Source organism: Lonchura striata, chromosome 3, assembly GCF_050655825.1.
Source record: "Lonchura striata isolate lonStrDom1 chromosome 3, ASM5065582v1, whole genome shotgun sequence".
NCBI lineage: Eukaryota > Metazoa > Chordata > Aves > Passeriformes > Estrildidae > Lonchura > Lonchura striata.
In genome coordinates this window covers 1,218,354-1,243,016 of record NC_140705.1, presented here as the reverse complement: position 1 = coordinate 1,243,016, position 24,663 = coordinate 1,218,354, and the positions used below count along the sequence as shown (strand labels likewise).

General features: G+C 53.7%; 1 protein-coding gene across 2 annotated transcripts in view; it reads right to left on the bottom strand.

Moving 5' to 3' along the window:
* Positions 1–534: 534 nt before the first annotated feature.
* SELENOI (selenoprotein I) overlaps positions 535–24,663 on the bottom strand; it is a 42,196-nt gene continuing 18,067 nt past the window's right edge. The window contains exons 2-10 of one of the 2 annotated variants that reach the window (XM_085574254.1): positions 21,379–21,447; positions 20,985–21,093; positions 16,889–16,963; positions 15,198–15,661; positions 11,781–11,889; positions 10,305–10,353; positions 9,732–9,912; positions 8,006–8,188; positions 535–4,653 (exon numbers count right to left, since the gene is read on the bottom strand). In XM_085574254.1, coding sequence (XP_085430380.1) covers positions 4,537–4,653; positions 8,006–8,188; positions 9,732–9,912; positions 10,305–10,353; positions 11,781–11,889; positions 15,198–15,661; positions 16,889–16,963; positions 20,985–21,093; positions 21,379–21,447 — 1,356 coding nt within the window. In that variant the 3' untranslated portion in view covers positions 535–4,536. The remainder of the gene's footprint in view (positions 4,654–8,005; positions 8,189–9,731; positions 9,913–10,304; positions 10,354–11,780; positions 11,890–15,197; positions 15,662–16,888; positions 16,964–20,984; positions 21,094–21,378; positions 21,448–24,663) is intronic. The other variant, XM_077782492.2, reaches the window with a different exon arrangement.

The window sequence follows — 24,663 nt, the reverse complement described above, 5'->3', positions numbered from 1 at the left end:
AAACACTCAGAGCTGGTAATTCACCCTGTGAGATTGAAAACTCTTTTCCATGGCCAGAGATCACAGCCAGTGTCTCTGGGGCTCTGTCCAGGGGGTTCCTGACCCCTGCCAGGGTCCCAGATTCCCACACAGAGCCCCTGGCAGGGCCTGGAGGGGCTCCAGGAGAGCTGCAGAGGGACTGGGGACAAGGATGGAGGGACAGGAGCCAGGGAATGGCTCCCAGTGCCAGAGGGCAGGGCTGGGTGGGAGATTGGGAATTGGGAATTGTTCCCTGTGAGGGTGGACAGGCTCTGGTACAGCGTGCCCACCCTGGATTCCTGGCAGTGCCCAAGGCCAGGCTGGGCACTGGGACACCCTGGGACAGTGGAAGATGTCCCTGCCCACGGAATGAGCTGATCTGGAGCGTCCCTTCCTGCCCAAATCGCTGTGACTTGATGAATCCATCTCTGCCCGCTGTCCTCCAGCCTGTTCCCTGCTCCACCTTCTCCTCTTCACCCCGTTCAGCAGAAAGAAAAGACAAACACCCATAAAAGGTGTGGAAAATTTTATTCTTTACTGAACTTTATTCGTTTTCTGTTTGGCTTAAACACAATAAATATTTCAGCAGTAGCATTGAACAGACTGGAATTCACACCCACTGCAGTACCTGAGCCCCCAGACTCTGGACTCGGGGATCACAGCACCAGTGTCCCCTTCAGCCCCAGGGACAGGAGCAGTGTCCCTGCTGGCAGGGAGGGATGGGGGCAGATTTTGAGGTTTCCAACCAGCTCTGACCAAACTGGCTCCACGGGGGCTGTGGGCTGAGGGAAATTACCCCGAAAACTTCCTCTCCTGGGGCAGGGATGGATGGCCCAGCCACTTCCTTTGGAGACCAGCCTGGGGACTTCTCCAGCCAGGTCTGACCACACCTGCATGGGCCAGAGGGTCTTTTCCACAAGCATTGTCACCATGGAATCACCGGGGCTGGAAAAGCCCTCGGAGCCCATCAAGTCCAACCTCTCCCAGCACAACCAAGGCCACAGTGCTGCCCCATGTCCCCCAGGGCCACATCCCCATAGCTTTTCAATCCCTCCAAGGATGGGGACTCCACCCCTGCCCTGCACAGCTGTGCCAGGGCAGGACAGCCCTATCCACGAAGGAATTGTTCCAATATCCAACGTGGACCTCCCCTGGCACAGCTTGAGGCCATTTCCTCTCATCCTGTCCTCGTCCCACCGAGAGCAGCCTCTGTGTCACCTCAGCCACCGCTCTGACACAGCTCGGAGGTAGAGGTGGGCAAAACCAGCAGGAGCCAAGGCTGGTTTCCCAAAATCACCCCTTCCCTGGGGAGTTTCCAGCTCTCAGAAGCAGGCATGGATGCTCTCAGGTGCCTCACTGGAGCCGAGCTCAAAGCAGCTCTGACTCCCAGCTGCAGATGCTTGACAGGCCAGGAGGTGACACCAAGCCAGCTCTGCTCAAGGAGCTTAAAGATGTTCCCAAAGCCTTGGGAGTTCCCACTTCCAGCCCTCTGCTCCCGGCTCTGGCAAAGCCTTGGGGCAGGGGGACGATGGTTGCAAGGAGAGGCAGCAGCCAAACCCCACCGTGACCAAGCAGGGCTCCAGGAGAGCTGCAGAGGGATTTGGGACAGCACCCAGGGGCAGGGCTGGGTGGGAGATTGGGAATTGTTCCCTGGCAGGAGCCAGGGAATGGCTCCCAGTGCCAGAGGGCAGGGCTGGGTGGGATTTTGGGAATTGGGAATTGTTCCCTGGCAGGAGCCAGGGAATGGCTCCCAGTGCCAGAGGGCAGGGCTGGGTGGGACATTGGGAATTGGGAATTGTTCCCTGGCAGGACCCAGGGAATGGCTCCCAGTGCCAGAGGGCAGGGCTGGCTGGGAGATTGGGAATTGGGAATTGTTCCCTGGCACAGCTGTGGCTGCCCCTGGATCCCTGGGAGGGTCCCAGGCTTGGAGCAACCAACCCCTGGAAGAAGAGAACACAGATCAGCTGTGGGGCAGGAGGAGCTGACAGCCAGGACCTGCCCTCTCCATCCCCAGCAGAGCCCACGGGAAGGACAGAGCCCAGCCAGGGACCACCAGCACGGAACATCCCCCTCGGGGGCTGTTACCCAGGAACATTTTTTATTTTATTTTTTTTAAATTTAATTTTATTTTAATTCCCAGTACCCAAACCCACGGTGGGCAATAGAAGGGTTGGCTCTCAGCTGCCACACAGGGTTTGGTCTCTTTGTTTCTATTCCCCTCTCAGGATCCAGGAACAGAAATCACTGGATTTCTAAGAGCCCAGGGAGAACCCCCCCTCCCCAGCAGCTGCCTGGGCACTGGGATGGGCTCTGCTCCATCCCTGTCCCCACCACGAAAAACCAGCCCAAACCCCAGCGCTGCCTTAAGGAGATTTTTTTTCTACTTTCAAGGTGCAATAAATTAAAGGCACCAAAGAGCCAGAACTCCCCCAAGATAAAGCCTGTGCAGAGGAAGCACTTCCAGTTTTGGAGAGGGATGTTCTTCCCACACACCAAGATTTAAGCTCAGACAACTCCTGCCAGCCTCAGCAGCATCCCAAATCCTCAGGGGCCAGTGATGCCCATGGGAAGAGACAGGACAAGGCAAGCGCCAGGTTTGGGATTCCAGAGTTCAGCTGGAAGCCTGGGGGAACAGCTCAGCTGTCCCCTGCTTGGGCAAACACAAAACTAGACAGAAAAATCATCCAACATCCACATTTTTCACTGTTGCCAGCCCAGCTCTGCTATCTGCACAAGTCCCACAGGAAGCTGTGGCCCAGCTGAAGATTCCCTCTGATTCCTGTGTGAGCAGGACTTCAATTTATCTCCATAATTCTATTTCATTAAATATCACGAGTCAAAAACTCAGGTGCAGCCCAAGCAATTTGTCCACGGAGGGTTTTGTTTGGATTTTTTTTTTTTTTCTTTTCTGTACAACATCAGTAAAATGGACTGGAGGAAGCTACTTTATTAAATAAACTCTGAAAACCATCGGCCCCCTCTCCCAGCCCCGCGGCAGCCCTGAGATCCAGAGCCTCCCACGAGGGATGGCAGCCCTGGGAAGGGTGAGTCTGCTCCTCACGGGCTGTGCTGGGACCAGGGGCTGAGCAGAGTGGCCAAGGGCTGACCAAGGCTGACCATGAGGTGCCCAGGGGCTGACCGAGCAAACCAAGAACTCACGAAGCTCAACCTCGGCGCTTCCAGTCTCGGCGTGACGGTGATTCCAATTTCCAAAAGAAAAAGCATGAAACAGCAGTTGCACGTTGAAGGCTTCCCAGAGCAGCAAGAGGCTTCCCCTGCAGCAGGAGAGTGCTCTGGGCAAGCTGTGATGCCCCCACGCTCGCACAGCAGTCGGTGTCTGAAGGAATTGTTCCCATGGCAGCTCCACCTGCGGGATCTGTGCTTGTTCTCTTCCGGATGCAGCCTTTCCAGAGCCTGGGTTTAAGCTACACTCTTCATTCAAGCACGGGTCTTCGTTTGAATCGAGCCAACAGGAAAGAAAATCAGCGTTCAGTCTTCACCACCCCACTCCAAGTCAATTATAAAAACGAATTAAAAAACAAAATCAACGCAAGGACATCTTTGACGAGCGGACAGTAAACAGAAGAGATGCCTGGATGAGACACGCGGGTGCTGGGGACAGGGAGAGGGGGATCCGAAGGATTCCCACCCCTGGGAACATCCTGAAGGAGCACACGTGAGCACCACAGGCCTTCAGGTGCTTCTCCCAGTGGTGGAACTGCAGAAGGGAAGGGCCAGGCTGCTCCTGGCTGTGGAAAAGAGGCTCAGGCAGCAGGGAAGGACCCCGGGAGCCAAATCCATGGGGGCAGGAATGGGGAGAGGTGGCTCTGCAGTCTCAGCCACCCTCCACAGCCCAGACCCCATTCCCAGACTGGGAACACACACGGACACACGGGAACGTGTTGAGGTGTGGTCCCAGGTACCACACAACGTGCAGAAGCCACACTCCCAATCCTATGGGAAACTCCTTTGGGAAACTGTGCCCTGATTTTCCAAGCCCCCCCAATTTTAGAATTGAACTGCAAGTTTTGATTGGCTTGTCCATTTTTTACCCCCTCAAAAAAACCCAAAAAAAACCCAAAAAAAGACAACAGAGGTGCCTAGCATGTGTTTGCCCAAAAGCAGGAAGGCAGGACAGAACGTGGGAGAACTGCCACCATCTGCTCCCAAAGTCCCAGGCCAGCACAGGGGACAGCCAGGAACTGCCCAGACCACCAGGCCATCCCCCTGCCCCCGGAGGAATCAGCTGCGCTGCTTTGGGTGTCAGGCCAAGGTGCTTTGCTCTGCTAAAGCCTCTTGGCCCCCAAGCAGCGAGGGAGGGCCGGAGGCAGAGGCTTCTCTGGGAACATTCAGCCGGTCTAAGGTACAGAAACAGCGACCCGGAGGGCTGCTCCTCCTCCAGCCCACCCAAAAGCCGAGCTGGGAGCCCGCGGGGATGGCAGAGCAGCGGGCCTGCCCGGGTTTGGGTGGCTCCGTGGCGATGGCTCAGGTATTTACAGGGCGGTTTGCAGCGGGTATTTACAGTCCTGGCGCGGCCCGCGGGCCCGTCTGCTCCTCCCGCGGCCCCAGTCAGTCCGGGCTGGGCTTCCGCAGCGAGAAGGGACGGATGTGGAAGTGCCGGCTCAGCTGGCTCACCTGGGGAGCAGCAGAGTGCGCTGGGTTAGCCCGGATCCCGGGGGGTAGCCCGGATGGTATCCCGGATCCCGGGGGTATCCCAGATCCTGAGAGGTTATCCTGGATCCCAGGGGTTAGCCCAGATCCCGGGGGGTTATCCCGGATCCCAGGGGGTTAGCCCGGATCCCGGGGGGTATCCCGGATCCCGGGGGGTATCCCAGATCCTGAGAGGTTATCCTGGATCCCAGGGGGTTAGCCCAGATCCCGGGGGTTAGCCCGGATCCCGGGGGGTATCCCAGATCCCAGGGGTTAGCCCGGATCCCGGGGGTATCCCAGATCCTGAGAGGTTATCCTGGATCCTGAGGGGTTATCCCAGATCCCAGGGGTTAGCCCGGATCCCGGGGGGTAGCCCGGATGGTATCCCGGATCCCAGGGGGTATCCCAGATCCTGAGAGGTTATCCTGGATCCCAGGGGTTAGCCCGGATCCCGGGGGGTTATCCCAGATCCTGAGGGGTTATCCTGGATCCCAGGGGTTAGCCCAGATCCCGGGGGTTATCCCAGATCCCAGGGGGTATCCCAGATCCTGAGAGGTTATCCTGGATCCCAGGGGTTAGCCCAGATCCCGGGGGGTTATCCCGGATCCCAGGGGGTTAGCCTGGATCCCGGGGGGTATCCCAGATCCTGAGAGGTTATCCTGGATCTCAGGGGGTTAGCCCGGATCCCGGGGGGTATCCCAGATCCTGAGAGGTTATCCTGGATCCCAGGGGTTAGCCCGGATCCCGGGGGCTATCCCGGATCCTGACAGGTTAGCCCAGATCCTGGGGGTTATCCCAGATCCTGGGGGTTATCCCGGATCCTGGGGGTTATCCCGGATCCCGGGGGTTATCCCGGATCCCGGGGGGTTATCCCGGATCCTGGGGGTTATCCCGGATCCTGGGGGTTAGCCCGGATCCCGGGGGTTATCCCGGATCCCGGGGGTTAGCCCAGATCCTGGGGGTTATCCTGGATCTCAGGGGGTTATCCTGGATCCTGAGGGGTTATCCCAGATCCCGGGGGTTATCCTGGATCCTGAGGGGTTATCCCAGATCCTGGGGGTTATCCCAGATCCTGAGAGGTTAGCCCGGATCCTGAGAGGTTAGCCCAGATCCCGGGGGTTATCCTGGATCTCAGGGGGTTATCCCAGATCCCGGGAGACTATCCTGGATCCCAAGGGGCTATCCTGGCTCCCAGGGGGGCTATCCTGGATCCTGAGGGGCTATCCCGGGGGACTATCCCTGATTCTGGGGGGTTATCCTGGATCCCGGGGGTTATCCCGGCTCCCTGGGGGTTATCCCAGATATTGGGGGGTTATCCCGGATCCCAGGGGGTTATCCTGGGTCCAGGGGGGTTATCCCGGCTCCCGAGGGGTTACTCCGGATCCTGGGGGACTATCCTGGATCCCAGGGGGTTATCCTGGATCCCAGGGGGTTATCCCGGGTCCAGGGGGGTTATCCCGGGTCCAGGGGGGTTACCCCGGATCCTGGGGGACTATCCTGGATCCCGAGGGGTTATCCTGGCTCCCGACTGGCTACCCTGGACCCCCAGGGGTAATCCCAGATCCCGAGGGGATCCCGAGGGGTTATCCTGGATCCTGGGGGCTATCCCAGATCCTGGGGATTATCCCGGGGGGCTATCCCGGATCCCAGGGGGTTATCCCGGATCCTGGGGTTATCCTGGACCCCCAGAGGTTATTCTGGATCCCAGGGGTTATCCCAGGTCCCGGAGGCCTATCCTGGATCCCAGGGTGTTATCCCGGATCCCGAGGGGTTAACCCTTGTTATTCTGTTTAAATTAATTTGATCATCTCAGATCTCTGTACAAAACACTCCTGAATCCGTTCAAAGTGGGAGCTGGATCAGTCACTTCCTGCAAATGGAGGCTGAGCTTGACCCGGGGCAGAGGCTTTAACCCCCATCACTCCTGCCCAAATGCGAGCAGGTTGGGATCACGCCCCAATCCCAAAGCCTTGAAAGGCTCCTGGCTCCAAGTGAAGAGCAGCTGGCACAGACGGGCCCCGGGAAGGGCAGAGGGAGGCAAAGAGGGAGCAGAGAGGAGCAGAGCCCTGGCAATCTCCTGGAAGGGGATGGGCAGGAGGATTACACCACCAGCTCAGCCCCTTCTCCAGCTGTAATTCCAAGACCAAATTTATTTTAAGCTTCTTAGTGACTCAAATCCTTCTTGCACAGAAGCCTCGTTACACTAATTGGAAAGACAAGGCAAGCTGGCTATTAGTGCTTGGCTGTAATTACAGCTGGGACACGGCTCCACAGGCTCCAGGGTGGAACTGGGGCTGCCAGGGGAAGGGGCTGCCCAAGGTGGGTGTCCCCACTTCAGCTGGGACACGTGTCCTCCTTGCTCAGCAGCTTCCCAGTGGGACTCTGGGCTTCTCCAAGTTTGTGAATCAAAGCCCAGGGAGGCAGGCAGAGCACGAGGAGGAAAAAAACCCTTGGATCTGTGCACAAGTGGACAGCAGGAGGGGAGGCCCTGGAGCTGCTGCTTCCCCCAGCAGCAAAATCCCCACGCCAGCCTGCCTCCCCAGCACCCTGGAGACCTCAGGAGGAGATTCAAAACCCTGGCAGGGCCTGGAGGGGCTCCAGGAGAGCTCAGAGGGACTGGGGACAAGGATGGAGGGACAGGAGCCAGGGAATGGCTCCCAGTGCCAGAGGGCAGGGCTGGCTGGGAGATTGGGAATTGGGAATTGTTCCCTGGCAGGACCCAGGGAATGGCTCCCAGTGCCAGAGGGCAGGGCTGGCTGGGAGATTGGGAATTGGGAATTGTTCCCTGGCAGGAGCCAGGGAATGGCTCCCAGTGCCAGAGGGCAGGGCTGGGTGGGATTTTGGGAATTGGGAATTGTTCCCTGGCAGGACACAGGGAATGGCTCCCAGTGCCAGAGGGCAGGACTGGATGGGACATTGGGAATTGGGAATTGTTCCCTGGCAGGGTGGGCAGGGCTGGGATGGAATTCCCAGAGCAGCTGTGCCTGCCCCTGGATCCCTGGCAGTGCCCAAGGCCAGGCTGGACACTGGGACACCCTGGGACAGTGGGAGGTGTCCCTGCCATGGCAGGGGTGGCACTGGCTGAGCTTTCAGGTAATTCCCAACCCAGCCTATTCCAGGATTCTGTGCTTGGTTTCCACCTCAGCTGACACACCCCAGGGGAAGCACAGCCCCCGCCACGTCCTGTGCAGTTCCTTCCTTCCTCCCAACCCCGTGCAACCTTCCCAAAGCTCTCACAGGGAACACAGCTCAAATTCCCACGGAACCATTCCCAGTTCCACAGGGAGCATTCCCTGCCCCGAGCAGCAGCCCTCCCAGCCCAGGAGCTGTCACCTACCACCACCACTCCGTAGTGGATGTGTGCCAGGGTGAGGAAGGCTGTCAGCAGGTACAGCAGGAGCGTCTCACTGCCCGGAGCCAGCCCGGACAGCACCAGCAGCAGCACGGCCGCGATGGGCAGCAGCATCCAGTTGAGGGGCTGGCACCGAGTGCTGCTCATCTGGCACACGATCAGCTGGCACTGAGGGGACAGGGACAGAGCCTGAGCCTGCTGCGGGCACGGGGAGCCACAGCTGCTTGTCCCCAGAGCTGAGGGGATGGTCACTGGTGGCATCTGGCACCTCCAGGGCTGGGGGCAGCTCTGGGCCCCTCCTGCCAGGAGAGACCTGGAGGGGCTGGAGCGTGTCCAGGGAAGGGAACGGAGCCCCAGGAGGGGCTGGGGGAGCTGGGAAGGGGCTGGAGAGTTCCTGAGGGAGCTGGGAAGGGGCTGGAGAGTTCCTGAGGAGCTGGGAAGGGGCTGGAGAGTTCCTGAGGAGCTGGGAAGGGAATGGAGAGTTCCTGAGGAGCTGGGAATGGAATGGAGAGTTCCTGAGGGAGCTGGGAAGGGGCTGGAGAGTTCCTGAGGGAGCTGGGAAGGGAATGGAGAGTTCCTGGGGGAGCTGGGAAGGGGCTGGAGAGTTCCTGAGGGAGCTGGGAAGGGAATGGAGAGTTCCTGAGGAGCTGGGAAGGGAATGGAGAGTTCCTGAGGGAGCTGGGAAGGGAATGGAGAGTTCCTGAGGGAGCTGGGAAGGGAATGGAGAGTTCCTGGGGGAGCTGGGAAGGGTCTGGAGAGTTCCTGAGGAGCTGGGAAGGGAATGGAGAGTTCCTGAGGGAGCTGGGAAGGGAATGGAGAGTTCCTGAGGAGCTGGGAAGGGGCTGGAGAGTTCCTGAGGGAGCTGGGAAGGGGCTGGAGAGTTCCTGGGGGAGCTGGGAAGGGGCTGGAGAGTTCCTGAGGGAGCTGGGAAGGGAATGGAGAGTTCCTGAGGGAGCTGGGAAGGGTTTGGAGAGTTCCTGAGGAGCTGGGAAGGGGCTGGAGAGTTCCTGAGGGAGCTGGGAAGGGGCTGGAGAGTTCCTGAGGGAGCTGGGAAGGGAATGGAGAGTTCCTGAGGGAGCTGGGAAGGGTTTGGAGAGTTCCTGAGGAGCTGGGAAGGGGCTGGAGAGTTCCTGAGGGAGCTGGGAAGGGTTTGGAGAGTTCCTGAGGAGCTGGGAAGGGGCTCAGCCTGGAGCAAAGGAGGCTCAGGGGGACCTTGTGGCTCTCACAGCTCCTGCCAGGAGGGGACAGCCAGGGGGGATTTGGGATCTATTTCCATGGAACAGGGACAGGACAAGGGGAAATGGGCTCAGGCTGGGCCAGGGCAGGCTCAGGGTGGGCAGCAGCAGGAATTCCTGGCTGTTAAACATTGGAAAAGGCCCAGGGCAGTGGTGGAATCTCATCCCTGGAGGGATTTAAAAGCCCTCTGGATGTGGCATCTGGGGACATGGAGCAGGGTGACCTCGGCAGTGCTGGGGGACAGTTGGACTCGGTGGTCTCCTCAGGGGGGTTTTCCAACCTTAACAATCCCATGATTCTACCACTATGCAGCTAAATTAAATTCTGACCAAAAATTTAGCCCTCCCATTTTAAGTTTATCCCCAAAATGAGGCAGGAACTCATCTCCCATCTGCACTCTGCTGCTCACAGCAACACGTGAAAACTCAATTTAACCAATTCTCCACTTCCTCAAGCGTAAAGCAGCAGCTCTTACAGAGATGTTGGCAAAGGCTGTTCCAACCATGAAATAGAAGAGCCTGGGCTGGACCTCCAGGATGTCAGAGGGGGACAGGAAGATCCAGGTGGTGCAGAGCAGGAACAGCAGCACCGGGGACACCAGGGGCAGCAGGATTTCGTAGGCGGAGTGGTGCTTCAAGGTGTTGTTTTTATAGGCCCTGGAACACAAGCAGAGAAATGAAAAGAGATGGAATGACTGAGAAATCCCTGGGGCTGCCTGCAGGAAGTACCTGAAGGGGTTCCAAGAGAGCTGCAGAGGGACTGGAGTGACAGGAAAAGGGGGAATGATTTCCCTCGGCCAGAGGGCAGGGATGGATGGGATATTGGGAATTAGGAATTCTTGGTTGTGAGGGTGGTGAGACCCTGGCACAGGGTGCCCAAAGAAGCTGGGGCTGCCCCTGGATCCCTGGCAGTGCCCAAGGCCAGGCTGGACAGAGCTTGAAGCTCCCTGGGACAGTGGGAAGTGTCCCTGGCCATGGCAGGGAGTGGCACTGGAGGAATTTCCCACTTCCTTCCCACCCAAACCCTCCTGAGATCCTACAAAACTCACTTGTAGAAGTTGTACAGGCTCATGGGCAGGGTCACAGTGAGGGCACAGGCTGGAAGAGAAGAGAAAAGTGCCACGTTAGTGCCCCAGGGCAGAGGGGACACCCCATGCACCCCAAACAGGAGACTCTGGCTGGGCTCTCCTTCAAATTCCCTGCACCAAAAATAGTTCCTGGTGCCCCAGGAATAGCTCAGCACGTTTGGAAGTAGCTGCTCCCAAGTCTGGCCCCAGAGCTGCAATTAAAAGTTAAAGTCTGCTGTGAGTTGAAGACGTTTCCATTTGAAAGGGCTGCATTAAGGAGATCGGTTTGGTGCTTTTTTTGTGCTTTAAACGGTGACAAAGCTTAATTACAATACAACTCTAATGAGACATGAGTGCACACTCCTCAAATGACACGGCTGAGCACAAGAGTTTCCACAAGAAAGGCAGTTTGCTGCTTCTCTGGCAAACATTTCCAGTGGCCACGTTGCCAAAAAGTTGTAATTTAACTGGATAAATGACACAAAGCACCCAAATAACTGAAAAATCCTGACCTAAATCAGAACCATCTATTCCACAATATTCCAGCACAACTCTTTCCCTGTTTATCCAGCAGAAGGTGTGTGAACAGGGCTGGAAATATTCCTGTTTTAATAACCCAGCTCCTCTCCCTCGTGTGGGAACTGGGCTCAATTTCTCATATAGGAAAAGCACATTCATTATTCATGTTAAGTCACATGGCTGTCAAAGGAAAGCTGGGAACATCCACCCCATAAAACTGCAAGAAGTACATTTAACACAGCAATTAACTCGAAATTAAGCACTGACAAAGAACACCTGAAGGGACACAGAAAATAAACTGAGCAGAACTTGTGAATTAGTTGAGTGGAACTGAACATCAGCTGGGCTCTACCCTTTGCAGTGGTTTATTTTCACTGACCACAGGAGAGAGAGGCTGGGTCTTTATTTAAATTTTATTATTATTTATTATGATGTAATGTTTAGGTGGGTGGATGGAGGGCAAGATCCCCAACCAGCAGAGCTCCCACCCACCTGCATGGCTGCAACCTCCCTCCCACGCAGTGTTTGGGCTCTGGGGTGACAGGCAGCCCCAGAGCAGCACAACAAAAATGTCCTGACCCCTCCAAAGCAGCCCAGGGCTGGGGAGGCTCCGCTGGGAGCCAGGTCCCACCACCCACCCACTGGGCTTCTTCATCCCCTGGAAACTCTGGGTTTGCCACACTGGTTTTACCCCCAGGCTCTCGCTGAGGACAAACTAAGCTTCTCTGGAGTGAAGTCAGTTTTAAGTTCTCCGAAATAACTCTGCAGGAGACAACCCTGTTTTGAAATCCTGGGAAAGGTTTTCAGGCTGTGAGAACACCCTCAATCAGTCACTTCAGCAACAGCCCCAAACACAGCAGTGTTAGCAGGTCGTTAGCAGGGGGTTTGGGAAAAAAGGTTGCAGTTTTAAAAGACAGGCTTCAACATGGAGTTTCTTACCAATAATCATTGCAGTGAATAGGTCTCTATATAAGAAATTAAACAGGAAAGGTGCATACCAGGCCTCAACTCCCACAAAGGCTGTCACTATGTAGACAATTGAAATGGTCTGGAAGAAAGCACAGGACAAGCAGGGGTGAGAAATGTGAAGGGCAGGGCTGGCAGCACCTGGGCTGGCAGCACCACCCTTGTGCCAGGCAGCTCGGAGCTACCTTCAGTCCTACCCCACAGCAGGAAGGAGGAAAATAGAACAAATCCACAAATATCCCACGTTACCAAGTGTAGGAAAGGTGAGCTGCTGAGCAGGGATTGGATTGGGAAGTGCCCGTCCCCTGGGCTGGCAGTGCTGGGGCACCTCCAGGGCTGGGGCAGCTCTGGGTCCCTCCTGCCAGGAGAGACCTGGAGGGGCTGGAGCGTGTCCAGGGAAGGGAACGGAGCCCCAGGAGGGGCTGGGGGAGCTGGGAAGGGGCTGGAGAATTCCTGAGGGAGCTGGGAAGGGAATGGAGAGTTCCTGAGGGAGCTGGGAAGGGAATGGAGAGTTCCTGAGGAGCTGGGAAGGGAATGGAGAGTTCCTGAGGAGCTGGGAAGGGGCTGGAGAGTTCCTGAGGAGCTGGGAAGGGAATGGAGAGTTCCTGAGGGAGCTGGGAAGGGAATGGAGAGTTCCTGAGGGAGCTGGGAAGGGAATGGAGAGTTCCTGAGGAGCTGGGAAGGGGCTCAGCCTGGAGCAAAGGAGGCTCAGGGGGACCTTGTGTCTCTCACAGCTCCTGCCAGGAGGGGACAGCCAGGGGGGGTCGGGCTCTGCTCCAGGAACAGGGACAGGACAAGGGGAAATGGGCTCAGGCTGGGCCAGGGCAGGCTCAGGGTGGGCAGCAGCAGGAATTTCTGCCTGGCAAGGAAGCTCAGGCCTTGGCAGGGGGTGAAGTCACATCCCTGCAGGAATATGAAAACCACGTGGAAGTGGCACTCGGGGACACGGGCCAGAGGTGGCCGTGGCAGCGCTGAGGACTCGGTGGTCTCAGAGGGTTTTTTCCAGCCTCAGGGAGTCCATGAGGAGGATACGAGCAGGAGCTGCAGCCTTGAACTCTCGAGGTGACCACAGGCCAGGTCTGACACAAGCTGCAGTGGCCCTGGAGGGGTCATTCGGGGACTCTTCCTTCTCCAGCTGCTGCTGGATTTGGGGAGAAGCTCACCAGGGCTATTTCAGCTTTAATAGTCGCCTGAAGCTGGGTGGAACACGCTGCTCTGCCCTCCACCCCTGCCTTGCTCCAGCAGGCAGCTCAGGGACCTGGGTTAAGCAACATTTTGGGAGAAAGGATCAGAGTAGAGGCAGGGACCAGCTCTGGTCTCCGTGTACTAGGAGAGATGATTACTCCAATTAATGCAGCTGCATTAATTGAATTCTCTTTCCAATTCGTTGCACATAGGGAACTACACGAAGCAACAACTCCTTTTGGAATTTGCTTTGGAATTCCAAAAGGCATCCAAATTTCCAGGCTTTACCCACAGTGATACCACGTAGGGAACTCACAAAGCAACAACTCCTTTTGGAATTTGCTTCAGAATTCCAAAAGGCATCCCGAATTTCCAGGCTTTACTCACTGTGGTACCATGTAGGGAACTACATGAAGCAACAATTCCTTTTAGAATTTGCTTTGGAATTCCAAAAGGCATCCCAAATTTCCAGGCTTTACCCATAGGGAACTACACAAAGCAACAATTCCTTTTGTAATTTGCTTTAGAATTCCAAAAGGCATCCCAAATTTCCAGGCTTTAACCCACAGAGCTACCAGGTAGGGAACTGCACGAAGCAACAACTCCTTTTGGAATTTGCTTTGGAATTCCAAAAGGCATCCGAAGCAACAACTCCTTTTGGAATTCCAAAAGGCATCCCAAATTTCCAGGCTTTAACCCACAGTGGTACCACATAGGGAACTACACAAAGGAACAATTCCTTTTGGAATTCCAAAAGGGATCCCAAATTTCCAGGCTTTACCCATAGGAAACTACACGAAGCAACAACTCCTTTTGGAATTTGCTTTGGAATTCCAAAAGGGATCCCAAATTTCCAGGCTTTACCCATAGGGAACTACACGAAGCAACAATTCCTTTTGTAATTTGCTTTGGAATTCCAAAAGGGATCCCAAATTTCCAGGCTTTACCCATAGGGAACTGCACAAAGCAACAATTCCTTTTGTAATTTGCTTTGGAATTCCAAAAGGGATCCCAAATTTCCAGGCTTTACCCATAGGGAACTGCACAAAGCAACAACTCCTTTTGTAATTTGCTTTGGAATTTCAAAAGGCATCCCAAATTTCAAGGCTTTAACCCACAGTGGTACCACATAGGGAACTACACAAAGGAACAATTCCTTTTGGAATTCCAAAAGGGATCCCAAATTTCCAGGCTTTACCCATAGGAAACTACACGAAGCAACAACTCCTTTTGGAATTTGCTTTGGAATTCCAAAAGGCATCCCAAATTTCCAGGCTTTACCCACAGTGATACCACGTAGGGAACTCACAAAGCAACAACTCCTTTTGGAATTTGCTTCAGAATTCCAAAAGGCATCCCGAATTTCCAGGCTTTACTCACTGTGGTACCATGTAGGGAACTACATGAAGCAACAATTCCTTTTGGAATTTGCTTTGGAATTCCAAAAGGCATCCCAAATTTCCAGGCTTTACCCATAGGGAACTACACAAAGCAACAATTCCTTTTGGAATTCCAAAAGGCATCCCAAACTTCCAGGCTTTACCCATAGGGAACTACACAAAGCAACAACTCCTCTTGGAATTTGCTTCAGAATTCCAAAAGGCATCCCAAATTTCCAGGCTTTATCAATAGGGAACTACACGAAGCAACAACTCCTTTTGGAATTTGCTTTGGAATTCCAAAAGGTATACCAAACTTCCAGGCTTTACCCACAGTGGAACTACACAAAGCAACAATTCCTTTTGGAATTTGCTTTGGAATTCCAAAAGGCATCCCAAATTTCAAGGCTTTAACCCACAGTGGTACCATGTAGGGAACTACACAAAGGAACAATTCCTTTTGGAATTCCAAAAGGCATCCCAAATTTCCAGGCTTTATCCACAGTGAAACTACATGAAGCAACAAATCCTTTTGGAATTTTCTTAGGAATTACAAAAGGCATCCCAAATTTCCAGGCTTTACACACAGTGGTACCACGTACAGAAGTACAAAAAGCAACAATTCCTTTTGGAATTCCAAAAAGCATCCTGAATTTCCAGGTTTTACCCATAGGAAACTACACAAAGCAACAACTCCTTTTGGAATTTGCTTTGGAATTCCGAAAGGTATACCAAACTTCCAGGCTTTACCCACAGTGGAACTACACAAAGCAACAATTCCTTTTGGAATTCCAAAAGGCATCCCAAACTTCCAGGCTTTACTCACAGTGGTACCATGTAGGAAACTACAGGAAACAACAACTCCTTTTGGAATTTGCTTTGGAATTCCAGCGGGCAAAACATGCAGGAAGCAGGGAGAGGGGAGCCACGGCCATGTCCATCCTCCCAGCCTGGCTTGTGGTGGAGGATCCATCTCCACGGAGGGAATCCGTGTTGGACAAGGCTCGGGATCCACGGCAGAACTCACCACCTGGCTGACGTCATATCCCCAGGGCAGGAAGAGAATCCCCGTGTTATACTTCTCCCAGTGGGAGAGGATGAAGGAAAACAAGACCACCCAGAGCAGGAGGTAGAGGACGAAGACGCTGACGCCCGTGGAGCCCCGGCCGAAGGTGGAGTAGACGGTGACCACGAAGTAGACGCAGGCCCAGCTGTCCAGGCCGTGGTCAAAGAGCTCTCCCAGGGGGGTGCTGGAGTTGGTGCGGCGTGCCTGCTTCCCATCCACGCCGTCTGGGAACAGGGCAAGGAACGAGAGGGATGTGAGGCTCTTCGGGGCAGCTCTGAGCTCTGGGAGAAACTCGCCGCGCCCAGGACAGCCCAGCTACCCCAACGGCACCAAAGGAGCAGGATGGCTTCTGAGAAAGTGGTGGAAAGGGTTTAATAAAAGCAAAATAACAAAGCTCCTACACAGAAAAAATGAGCTAGGGGGAAGAGGTTCTTGCTCCTGCTAAAGCACCCCACAAAAGTGATTATTTCCTTTGTTCTCCCTTTTTTAGGCAGGACCTCTTGGTCGCTGTCTAATCAGACAGCCCCAGGTTTGAGGTGAAGTCCAAAAGGTTCTATGAGGTCTCTTTTTGGCAAACTGGGGGAGAAACTTGTGGGCTTTTTGCCTTTTTAAGCAAAGAATAATTGGGTCACTCTGACAACAAGGGGCACGTTCCTACACATGGAGCTGTCCTGGACACCCCACACGAAGCAATGGCCAGGGAACAGCAGCTTTCCCCACCTCCACCCTCAATCAGCGCGTGGCTTCCCACCCCTGCTCCACGGGAGGGTGAAAAATGCAACAAAAATTGCAAAATCTGAGGAGATTATATTTATTTCCTTCTGTTTCCTTTTCATTCATTAAGGCAGCCTCCTCCTGTGCCTAAGGGAGGTCCAGGAGAGCTGGAGAGGGATTTGGGACAAGGGATGCAGGGACAGGACACAGGGAATGGCTTCAAACGGGAAAAGGGGGAATTTGGGTGGGATATTGGGATGGAATTCTTGGCTGTGAGGGTGGGCAGGCCCTGGCACAGGTTGGCCAGAGGAGCTGTGGCTGCCCCTGGATCCCTGGAAGTGTCCAAGGCCAGGTTGGAGCAACCTGGTGTCAGATTAGGCACATGTTGTATGTTTACATACAACTACACATTACATGAGTATCCTAATCATACTTTAAGAATTCTCTATAAATTCATTTCCCACATGTGGCATAGTGGAACTAGAGGCTTTTGCAGGTCCTTCAAAACCCAAACCATTCTGGGATTCTCTGATTATTTAAAGCAGACCCAAGTTGACAGTTCATCTCAAAGCCAGTTCCAGCATCCTCCTTTCCCATCAGATGCTCCGGGACACCTTCCTTGTCTCCACATGGCAAAGCAGCTCCCAGAAACTGCTCCTGGCCAGAGCCCAGAGCCTAACTCCTCCCGTGGGCACAACACCCCCACAGCACGAGTGGGTGACCCTGCAAACTCTTACCCAACGTGTAGGCCATGAAGTTGAGGAGCCCCACCACGATCCACACGCCGTCGGGAACGTGCTGGTGATCAGGAGCTGCAGGGATCAGACAGAGCCGAGTCAGGACAGCTCAGGATGTGACCCAGAGGGTTTCTTTTGGCCCAAGAGGCTCAGCCACCAGGACCCAAAGGGTGAATCGGGGATGGGAGCTTTGCAGGGTGTGAGGACAGCTCTTAAAACCAGGGCAGCGAGGACTTTCCCTTCTAAGATGTATTTGTCCTTTGTTCCCAGCTCTCCAAAAATCATGGGAACTGAGAGCTGGGACCAGTTCTGCAGTGCCACTGAGAGCTGGGGACAGTTCTGGAGAGCCACTGCGAGCTGGGGACAGTTCTGCAGAGCCACTGAGAGCTGGGACAGTTCTGGAGAGCCACTGAGAGCTGGGGAAGTTCTGCAGAGCCACTGAGAGCTGGGACAGTTCTGGAGAGCCACTGAGAGCTGGAACAGTTCTGCAGTGCCACTGAGAGCTGGGGACAGTTCTGGAGAGCCACTGAGAGCTGGGACAGTTCTGGAGTGCCACTTAGAGCTGGGACAGTTCTGGAGAGCCACTGAGAGCTGGGACAGTTCTGCAGTGCCACTAAGAGCTGAGGACAGTTCTGCAGTGCCACTGAGAGCTGGGGACAGTTCTGCAGTGCCACTGAGAGCTGGGGACAGTTCTGGAGAGCCACTGAGAGCTGGGAGAGTTCTGGAATGCCACTGAGAGCTGGGACAGTTCTGCAGAGCCACTGAGAGCTGGGGACAGTTCTGCTGTGCCACTGAGAGCTGGGGACCAGTTCTGGAGTGCCACTTAGAGCTGGGACAGTTCTGGAGAGCCACTGAGAGCTGGGACAGTTCTGCAGTGCCACTAAGAGCTGAGGACAGTTCTGCAGTGCCACTGAGAGCTGGGGACAGTTCTGGAGAGCCACTGAGAGCTGGGACAGTTCTGGAGTGCCACTGAGAGCTGGGACAGTTCTGGAGAGCCACTGAGAGCTGGGACAGTTCTGCAGTGCCACTAAGAGCTGAGGACAGTTCTGCAGTGCCACTGAGAGCTGGGACAGTTCTGCAGTGCCACTGAGAGCTGGGACAGTTCTGGAGAGCCACTGAGAGCTGGGGACAGTTCTGGAGTACCACTGAGAGCTGGGACAGTTCTGGAGTACCACTGAGAGCTGGGGACAGTTCTGCAGTGCCACTGAGAGCTGGGACAGTTCTGGAGAGCCACTGAGAGCTGGGACAGTTTTGGAGAGCCACTGAGAGCTGGGGACAGTTCTGCAGTGCCACTGAGAGCTGGGACAGTTCTGCAGTGCCACTGCAGGCCCTGGCAGTGTGTGCAGAGGACACTCCTCAGTCACTGGCTCCCAGAGCACCAAGTGGAGCCTCTTGGATGTGGCAAGCCCCTGCCCCCGCGGGAACACGCCAGGATTCCCCGCCCAGTCTCCAGTCCCATCCTGCCAATGGAAACCCAGCTCTTCCCTAATGGCACCTCCACCTCCTCCAGCACCAGCCAGGGGAGCTGGCTGCACCTAACCCCAAACCCACGCTCCTGTGGATGTCCTGCCATCACACCTCTGATTTCTCCTCTGGTGGACAATGTTTTCTTTTGTATCATGTGAAAAAGTTGAATGAACGTGATTGATTCAAGCTATTATTCCAAATAAAACCTATTTTGGGACTTTGAGCATGCTGGTTAATACCCACACTGTGCTGGTTATGGTAGAAGGAGAATAACAATCCTTTTTACTTGTCCAGCACTGTGGGAATCCAGAGCTTCCCTCTGGCTGCCCTGGGACCCTGGCAGGAGTCAGAAACATCTGGACAGAGCCCCCAGAGACACTGGCTGTGATCTCTGCCCATGGAAAAGAGTTTTCAATCTCACAGGATGAATTACAAGCTCTGAGTGTTTGATATAAGTAACAATTAAGTGTGGCACGGGTGCAAAAGTAAAATTTTAGGATTGTAGACAAGGGGTGCAAAGGGGACAAGATGGAGGAAATTGGGTGTGCCTTGTCCTTTTTCTCCTTCTTCATGCCCTCCATGTCTCACTGTGGTGTTGGCATTTTTCTGTTGGTCCAGGCTGGGGACACACTGTCCAACGTAGGTGACAGATATTGGCACGTTCTTGTAAATCCAGCCCAGGGAGTTTCTGGTATTTAATGTTTGTCACATCCCACTGAGGGCAGAGCCCCACACGCTGCCCTGCAGGACAGAGCTGGGCAGGGCAGCAGAACATGTGAGAGATAAACAGAATAAACAACCTGGAACCAGCACAGACCAATTATGGCTTCTGCTTTGGCTGTGGGGCAGAAAGACAGAGACTTTCTGCAATCTCAAAATCATCAATACCACAGATTCCCACACAGCACCTTTCTCCCCTGTTAATATTTACTTCCTAATGGATATGGTGGCAGGCTGATAATGAAAGGGGTGCTGGAGAAGGGCAGGAAGGGGCATGGATCCTTGGCAGCAGGAGGGCACAGGGAGGTTCCTGGGGGACAGTGATGCTGTGAAATGCCACCTCCCGTTTCCTCAGGGCAGCGGGATGGTGCCCTCCCAGCAGCAAAGGGAGGGATGGAGGGATGGAGGGCATCACCTCTGCAAAGCCACCCAAGGAAGAGGGAAGGCACAAAACTCTGGAGCAGCACCTGGAGAAGTTCTCTCTCCAAGCAGGATATGTATGTGAAAGGGTGCCAAGCCACGAGCTCCTCCATCCTTCCAAAGACACTTTTTGAGAGGCTGGGAGAGCTGGGGATGTCCAGCCTGGAGAAGGGATGGCTCCAGGGAACTCTTAGAGGCTTTTCCAGAGCCTAAAGAGCCTCCAGGAGAGCTGGAGAGGGTGGGACAAGGGCCTGGAGGGACAGGACAAGGGGATGGCTTCCACTGCCAGAGGGCAGGGCTGGGTGGGAGATTGGGAATTGGGAATTGTTCCCTGGCAGGACCCAGGGAATGGCTCCCAGTGCCAGAGGGCAGGGATGGGTGGGAGATTGGGAATTGGGAATTGTTCCCTGGCAGGACCCAGGGAATGGCTCCCAGTGCCAGAGGGCAGGGATGGGTGGGAGATTGGAAATTGGGAATTGTTCCCTGGCAGGGTGGGCAGGCCCTGGCACAGGGTGCCCATCCTGGATCCCTGGCAGTGCCCAGGGCCAGGCTGGACAGGGCTTGGAGCAACCTGGGACAGTGGAAGGTGTCCCAGGTGGCACTGGATGGGCTTTAAAGTCCTTTCAAGCCAAACCATGCTGGGATTCCATGATTGTGGATGTCTGACGTGCTGGAGTTTTCACTTTGAGCTACTGACAGCTTTTGTTCTCATGGCTCATGGACCTTAACAGGTCCAAAGGCCAACAGCCACGGGTGTCACCTGAGCCTTCAACAGCTTTGACTTGTCTACCAATAAAGACAATCCAAATAATCCAGGATTTCTGCCATATAACTGTGTTTTGATGATGGGTTCAGTCTAGAAGAACTACACAAACTCTCCTGAGCAACCTAAAGCAGACCTGGCAGGGTCTAAGGGAGAGAAAAACACAGAGGAGAAGCTCCTGAGAATTATCACTCTGCATTAATCCTTTCCCTGGGACTCCTCCACGTGCAAAGGAACACGACTGAACTATTGGATTCACAGACAGGTGAACGTGGGGACTGTTAGAAAGTTTAAAGCTGTGAATGGTGAAGCTCAGAAAGAGGATTTGGCCTTGTTAGTCTGACGTGGTGGTTTTGCCAAGAGGGGAACGAGCTGGGATGTGAAAAACAAGGCTCCATCTGCTGATTTTAGGGAAGCAGCACTTCCTAACATTTTCCTGTTAGATTTTCAAAGGAGGGCACTGGGTTGTTTGCTCTGCAGGCAGAGCCAATTCCAGCCTGAGATTCCAGCTGTCTCCTCCTCCCTGTCCCAGCCAGGAGCACCTTTCCTGGCAGCCGGAGGGAAGGGGTCACATCACACCCTGACAAGTCCTTGTCACAAAACCCAGCGAGCTCAATCCCCTCCTCTGTCCCAGCCACTCTGGGAAGGCCCAGACCCAGAGGCCTCACCAGTTCCCAGCAGAGGAGGTGACAGATTTCCCACCTGACCAGGAACATGCAGCCTTACCAGAAGCATAAAAGTCAGGGTCGAAGTATGCCATGAGGAAGAAGTTGAAGACAAGCAGCAGGAAGCCAGAAAACGTTATCAAATTTGGGGCCAGCCAGGTAGGGAAGATCTATGGGAAAGCAGCAAAAGAACAGATGAACTCATTAAAACATGGACTGAGGGGCAAGGTGCTGCTCCAGCCGTGGCTGCACCGGCTGGGTGTTAGACAACGCTGCCAGGAGCACCCGGAGCATCCCGGGGCAGCAGGAAGCGTGGGGCTGGGATGCAGGGATCCAGGGATTCGGGGCAGGCTGCAGGCAGCCCCTCACTCATTAGTGGCACCACAAAGGAAGCAGCTGATGGTGTTACAGAGCTGAGCTGGGCCGTGCCGTCCCGCTCTGGGACAGGGACTCACCTTGACAACGGCGTTCCAGAAGGGATGCATGACATACAGGGACAGGGGGTTGCTGTCCACGGCGCTGTACTGGGAAACACAAAAGCCAAGAGTAAGGGAGGGCTCCAGCAGCCTGCAGAAACAGCCAGAATCTTCTGAGCCAGAAGATTCCAGAACAGCTGGAATCTTCTCAGCCCCATCCTGTGTGCAACCCCCACGGGACTCCTGATGGACCCTCCACCCTTTGGAAGTTTGATGGAAGCCAGGCCTGCTCCAGGGGTTCCGTGTGGTGGAGAAGTCTCTCCTCCGACCCAAAGAAAACTCAGCAGTCTCTGTTGTTGGGTCTCAAGGCAGTTTATTGCAAATTATCTAGATTTTCTCCTGGAGCTGCTGTGGTTTGCTCACAGTTCAGGCAGAGGCACACACACACCCTGACATCCTCTCTGACCCCGACTGCTTCTTCTCTCCCACCCAGGGCTGCTGCTGTCTTTTATATGGTACATTACGTGTGACATGGTTACAGTTTTTCCCAATGCCTATTACCTATATTAAATTATTTTCTATCTTTTATATGGTACATTACATGTTACATGTTTACAGTTTTTCCCAATGCCTATTACCTATATTAAATGATTATTTTCTATCTTTTATATGGTACATTACGTGTTACATGGTTACAGTTTTTCCCCAATGCCCATTACCTATATTAAATGGTGATTTTCTATCTTTTATATGGTACATTACGTGTTACATGTTTACAGTTTTTCCCAATGCCTATTACCTATATTAAATGGTGATTTTCTATCTTTTATATGGTACATTACGTGTTACATGTTTATAGTTTTTCCCCAATGCCTATTACCTATATTAAATGGTGCTTTTCTATCTTTTATATGGCACATTACATGTTACATGTTTACAGTTTTCCTCCAATACCTACTACCTATATTAAATGGTGATTTTTCTACCTTTTACATGGTACATTATGTGTTAAATGCTTACAGTTTTTTTCCCAGTGCCTATTACCTATATTAAATGGTGCTTTTCTATCTTTTATATGGCACATTACATGTTACATGTTTACAGTTTTTCCCCAATGCCTATTACCCATATTAAATGGTGATTTTCTATCTTTTATATGGTACATTACGTGTGACATGGTTACAGTTTTTCCCAATGCCCATTACCTATATTAAATGGCGATTTTCTATCTTTTATATGGTACATTATGTGTTACATGTTTACAGTTTTCCCCAATGCCTATTACCTATATTAAATGATTTTCTATCTTTTATATGGCACATTACATGTTACATGTTTACAGTTTTTCCCCAATGCCTATTACCTATATTAAATTGTGATTTTCTATCTTTTATATGGTACATTATGTGGTACATGTTTACAGTTTTTCCCCAATGCCTATTACCTATATTAAATGGCGATTTTCTATCTTTTATATGGTACATTACGTGTTACATGTTTACAGTTTCTCCCCAATGCCTGTTACCTATATTAAATGGTGCTTTTCTATCTTTTATATGGTACATTACGTGTTACATGTTTACAGTTTTTCCCAATGCCTATTACCTATATTAAATGGTGCTTTTCTATTCTAAACCAATCCGTAAGTGCCAGCATCAGCAAAAACATGGAGGTAAGGAAGAAGAAAGAGGGAGGACAGGACCAGCCAAGAATTCCTCCATCTTAAAACTTCTGACCCCCATGTACAAGGTAAAAATCCCCCTGTACAATGCTCAAAAATTCTTCCCTCTACTTTGTGACTACTTCTACTGTAACATCTAAATTTTTGTGACTTCTTGTTCTCCCTGCAAGGTTGGTAAATCCTTCCATGGCTCAAACCCAAAATCACAGCTGTTTCCAGCTGCCTGCCAGGATCCCAAATGCTTCTGACCAGGGTCTGGAAAATCCAAAAATGTCCGAGGAACATTTTGAGTTCCGACACCAGCTCTCCGAGCGGACCCAGGCAAGGAGCAAAGTGCTGATCCTTTCATTCCACCTGCTCTGCCCCGCCTGGGTGAGGAGAAACGCTGTGGGTGCCATCTGTCACCTGCTGAGCTGTGACCCCTTTGTTCCCTTGCTGGTCCCAGGCTCCATCCTCACTTCCAGCCCCTGGAGCAGGATGGGTCTCAGAGGACCCCTCTCCACTGAGGAGCTGAGATTTCACCAGAGGCAGCTTTGGGAATGGGCAGGGAGGGCTCTTAGCCCTCATCCCATCGCTTTCACAACGTTGGAGGTGCTCAGGGTGTGTTTGTGGTGGGGGAAATAAAAATAAAAATAAAAATCGAAGATCTAGATGAGGCATGGAACGATTTCCAGATAGAAAGTTAAAATTTGACATCATTTGGCTCTCGAGAGCAGCATGAGCCTTTATCTGCTCTCACAGCCCCTTCCAAACACAGATTACCCTGGCTAAAGTCCTCTTCTCCCAGGAACACTTTGATAAGAATCCCAAGAACAATTCCACAGGCTACCAAACTCCTGGGCTCACATGCTTGGTGTGGGGCTGGGCAGAAAATGCTGCTCACCCCCAGTTTGGGACAGCACCCCCAGTTCCAGCACAGGCACCTGCCCGAGTCCAGCCCCAAAAACAGAATCCCAGAGTGGTTTGTGTGGGAAGGGACCTTCCAGAAACTCCAGTGCCAGCCCATGCCATGGGCAGGGACATCTTCCACTGCCCCAGGCTGCTCCCAGCTCCATCCAACCTGGCCCTGGGCACTGCCAGGGATCCAGGGGCAGCCACAGCTGCTCTGGGAATTCCATCCCAGCCCCTCACCACCCTGCCAGGGAACAATTCCCAATTCCCAATCTCCCAGCCAGCCCTGCCCTCTGGCACTGGGAGCCATTCCCTGGCTCCTGTCCCTCCATCCTTGTCCCCAGTCCCTCTGCAGCAATCCTGGAGCCCCTCCAGGCCCTGCCAGGGGCTCTGAGCTCTCCCTGGATCCTTCTCCTCTCCAGGTGAGCCCCCCCAGCTCTGCCTGGATCCTTCTCCTCTCCAGGTGAGCCCCCCCAGCTCTGCCTGGATCCTTCTCCTCTCCAGGTGAGCCCCCCCAGCTCTCCCTGGATCCTTCTCCTCTCCAGGGGAGCCCCCCCAGCTCTGCCTGGATCCTTCTCCTCTCCAGGTGAGCCCCCCCAGCTCTGCCTGGATCCTTCTCCTCTCCAGGTGAGCCCCCCCAGCTCTCCCAGCCTGGCTCCAGGGCCTTTTCTGGACTCATTCCAACAGGTACCAAATTTGGTTTGGATGGTCAAAGGAAACCCCCCAGGAAAGAGCAGCTCCAGGTCATCCCC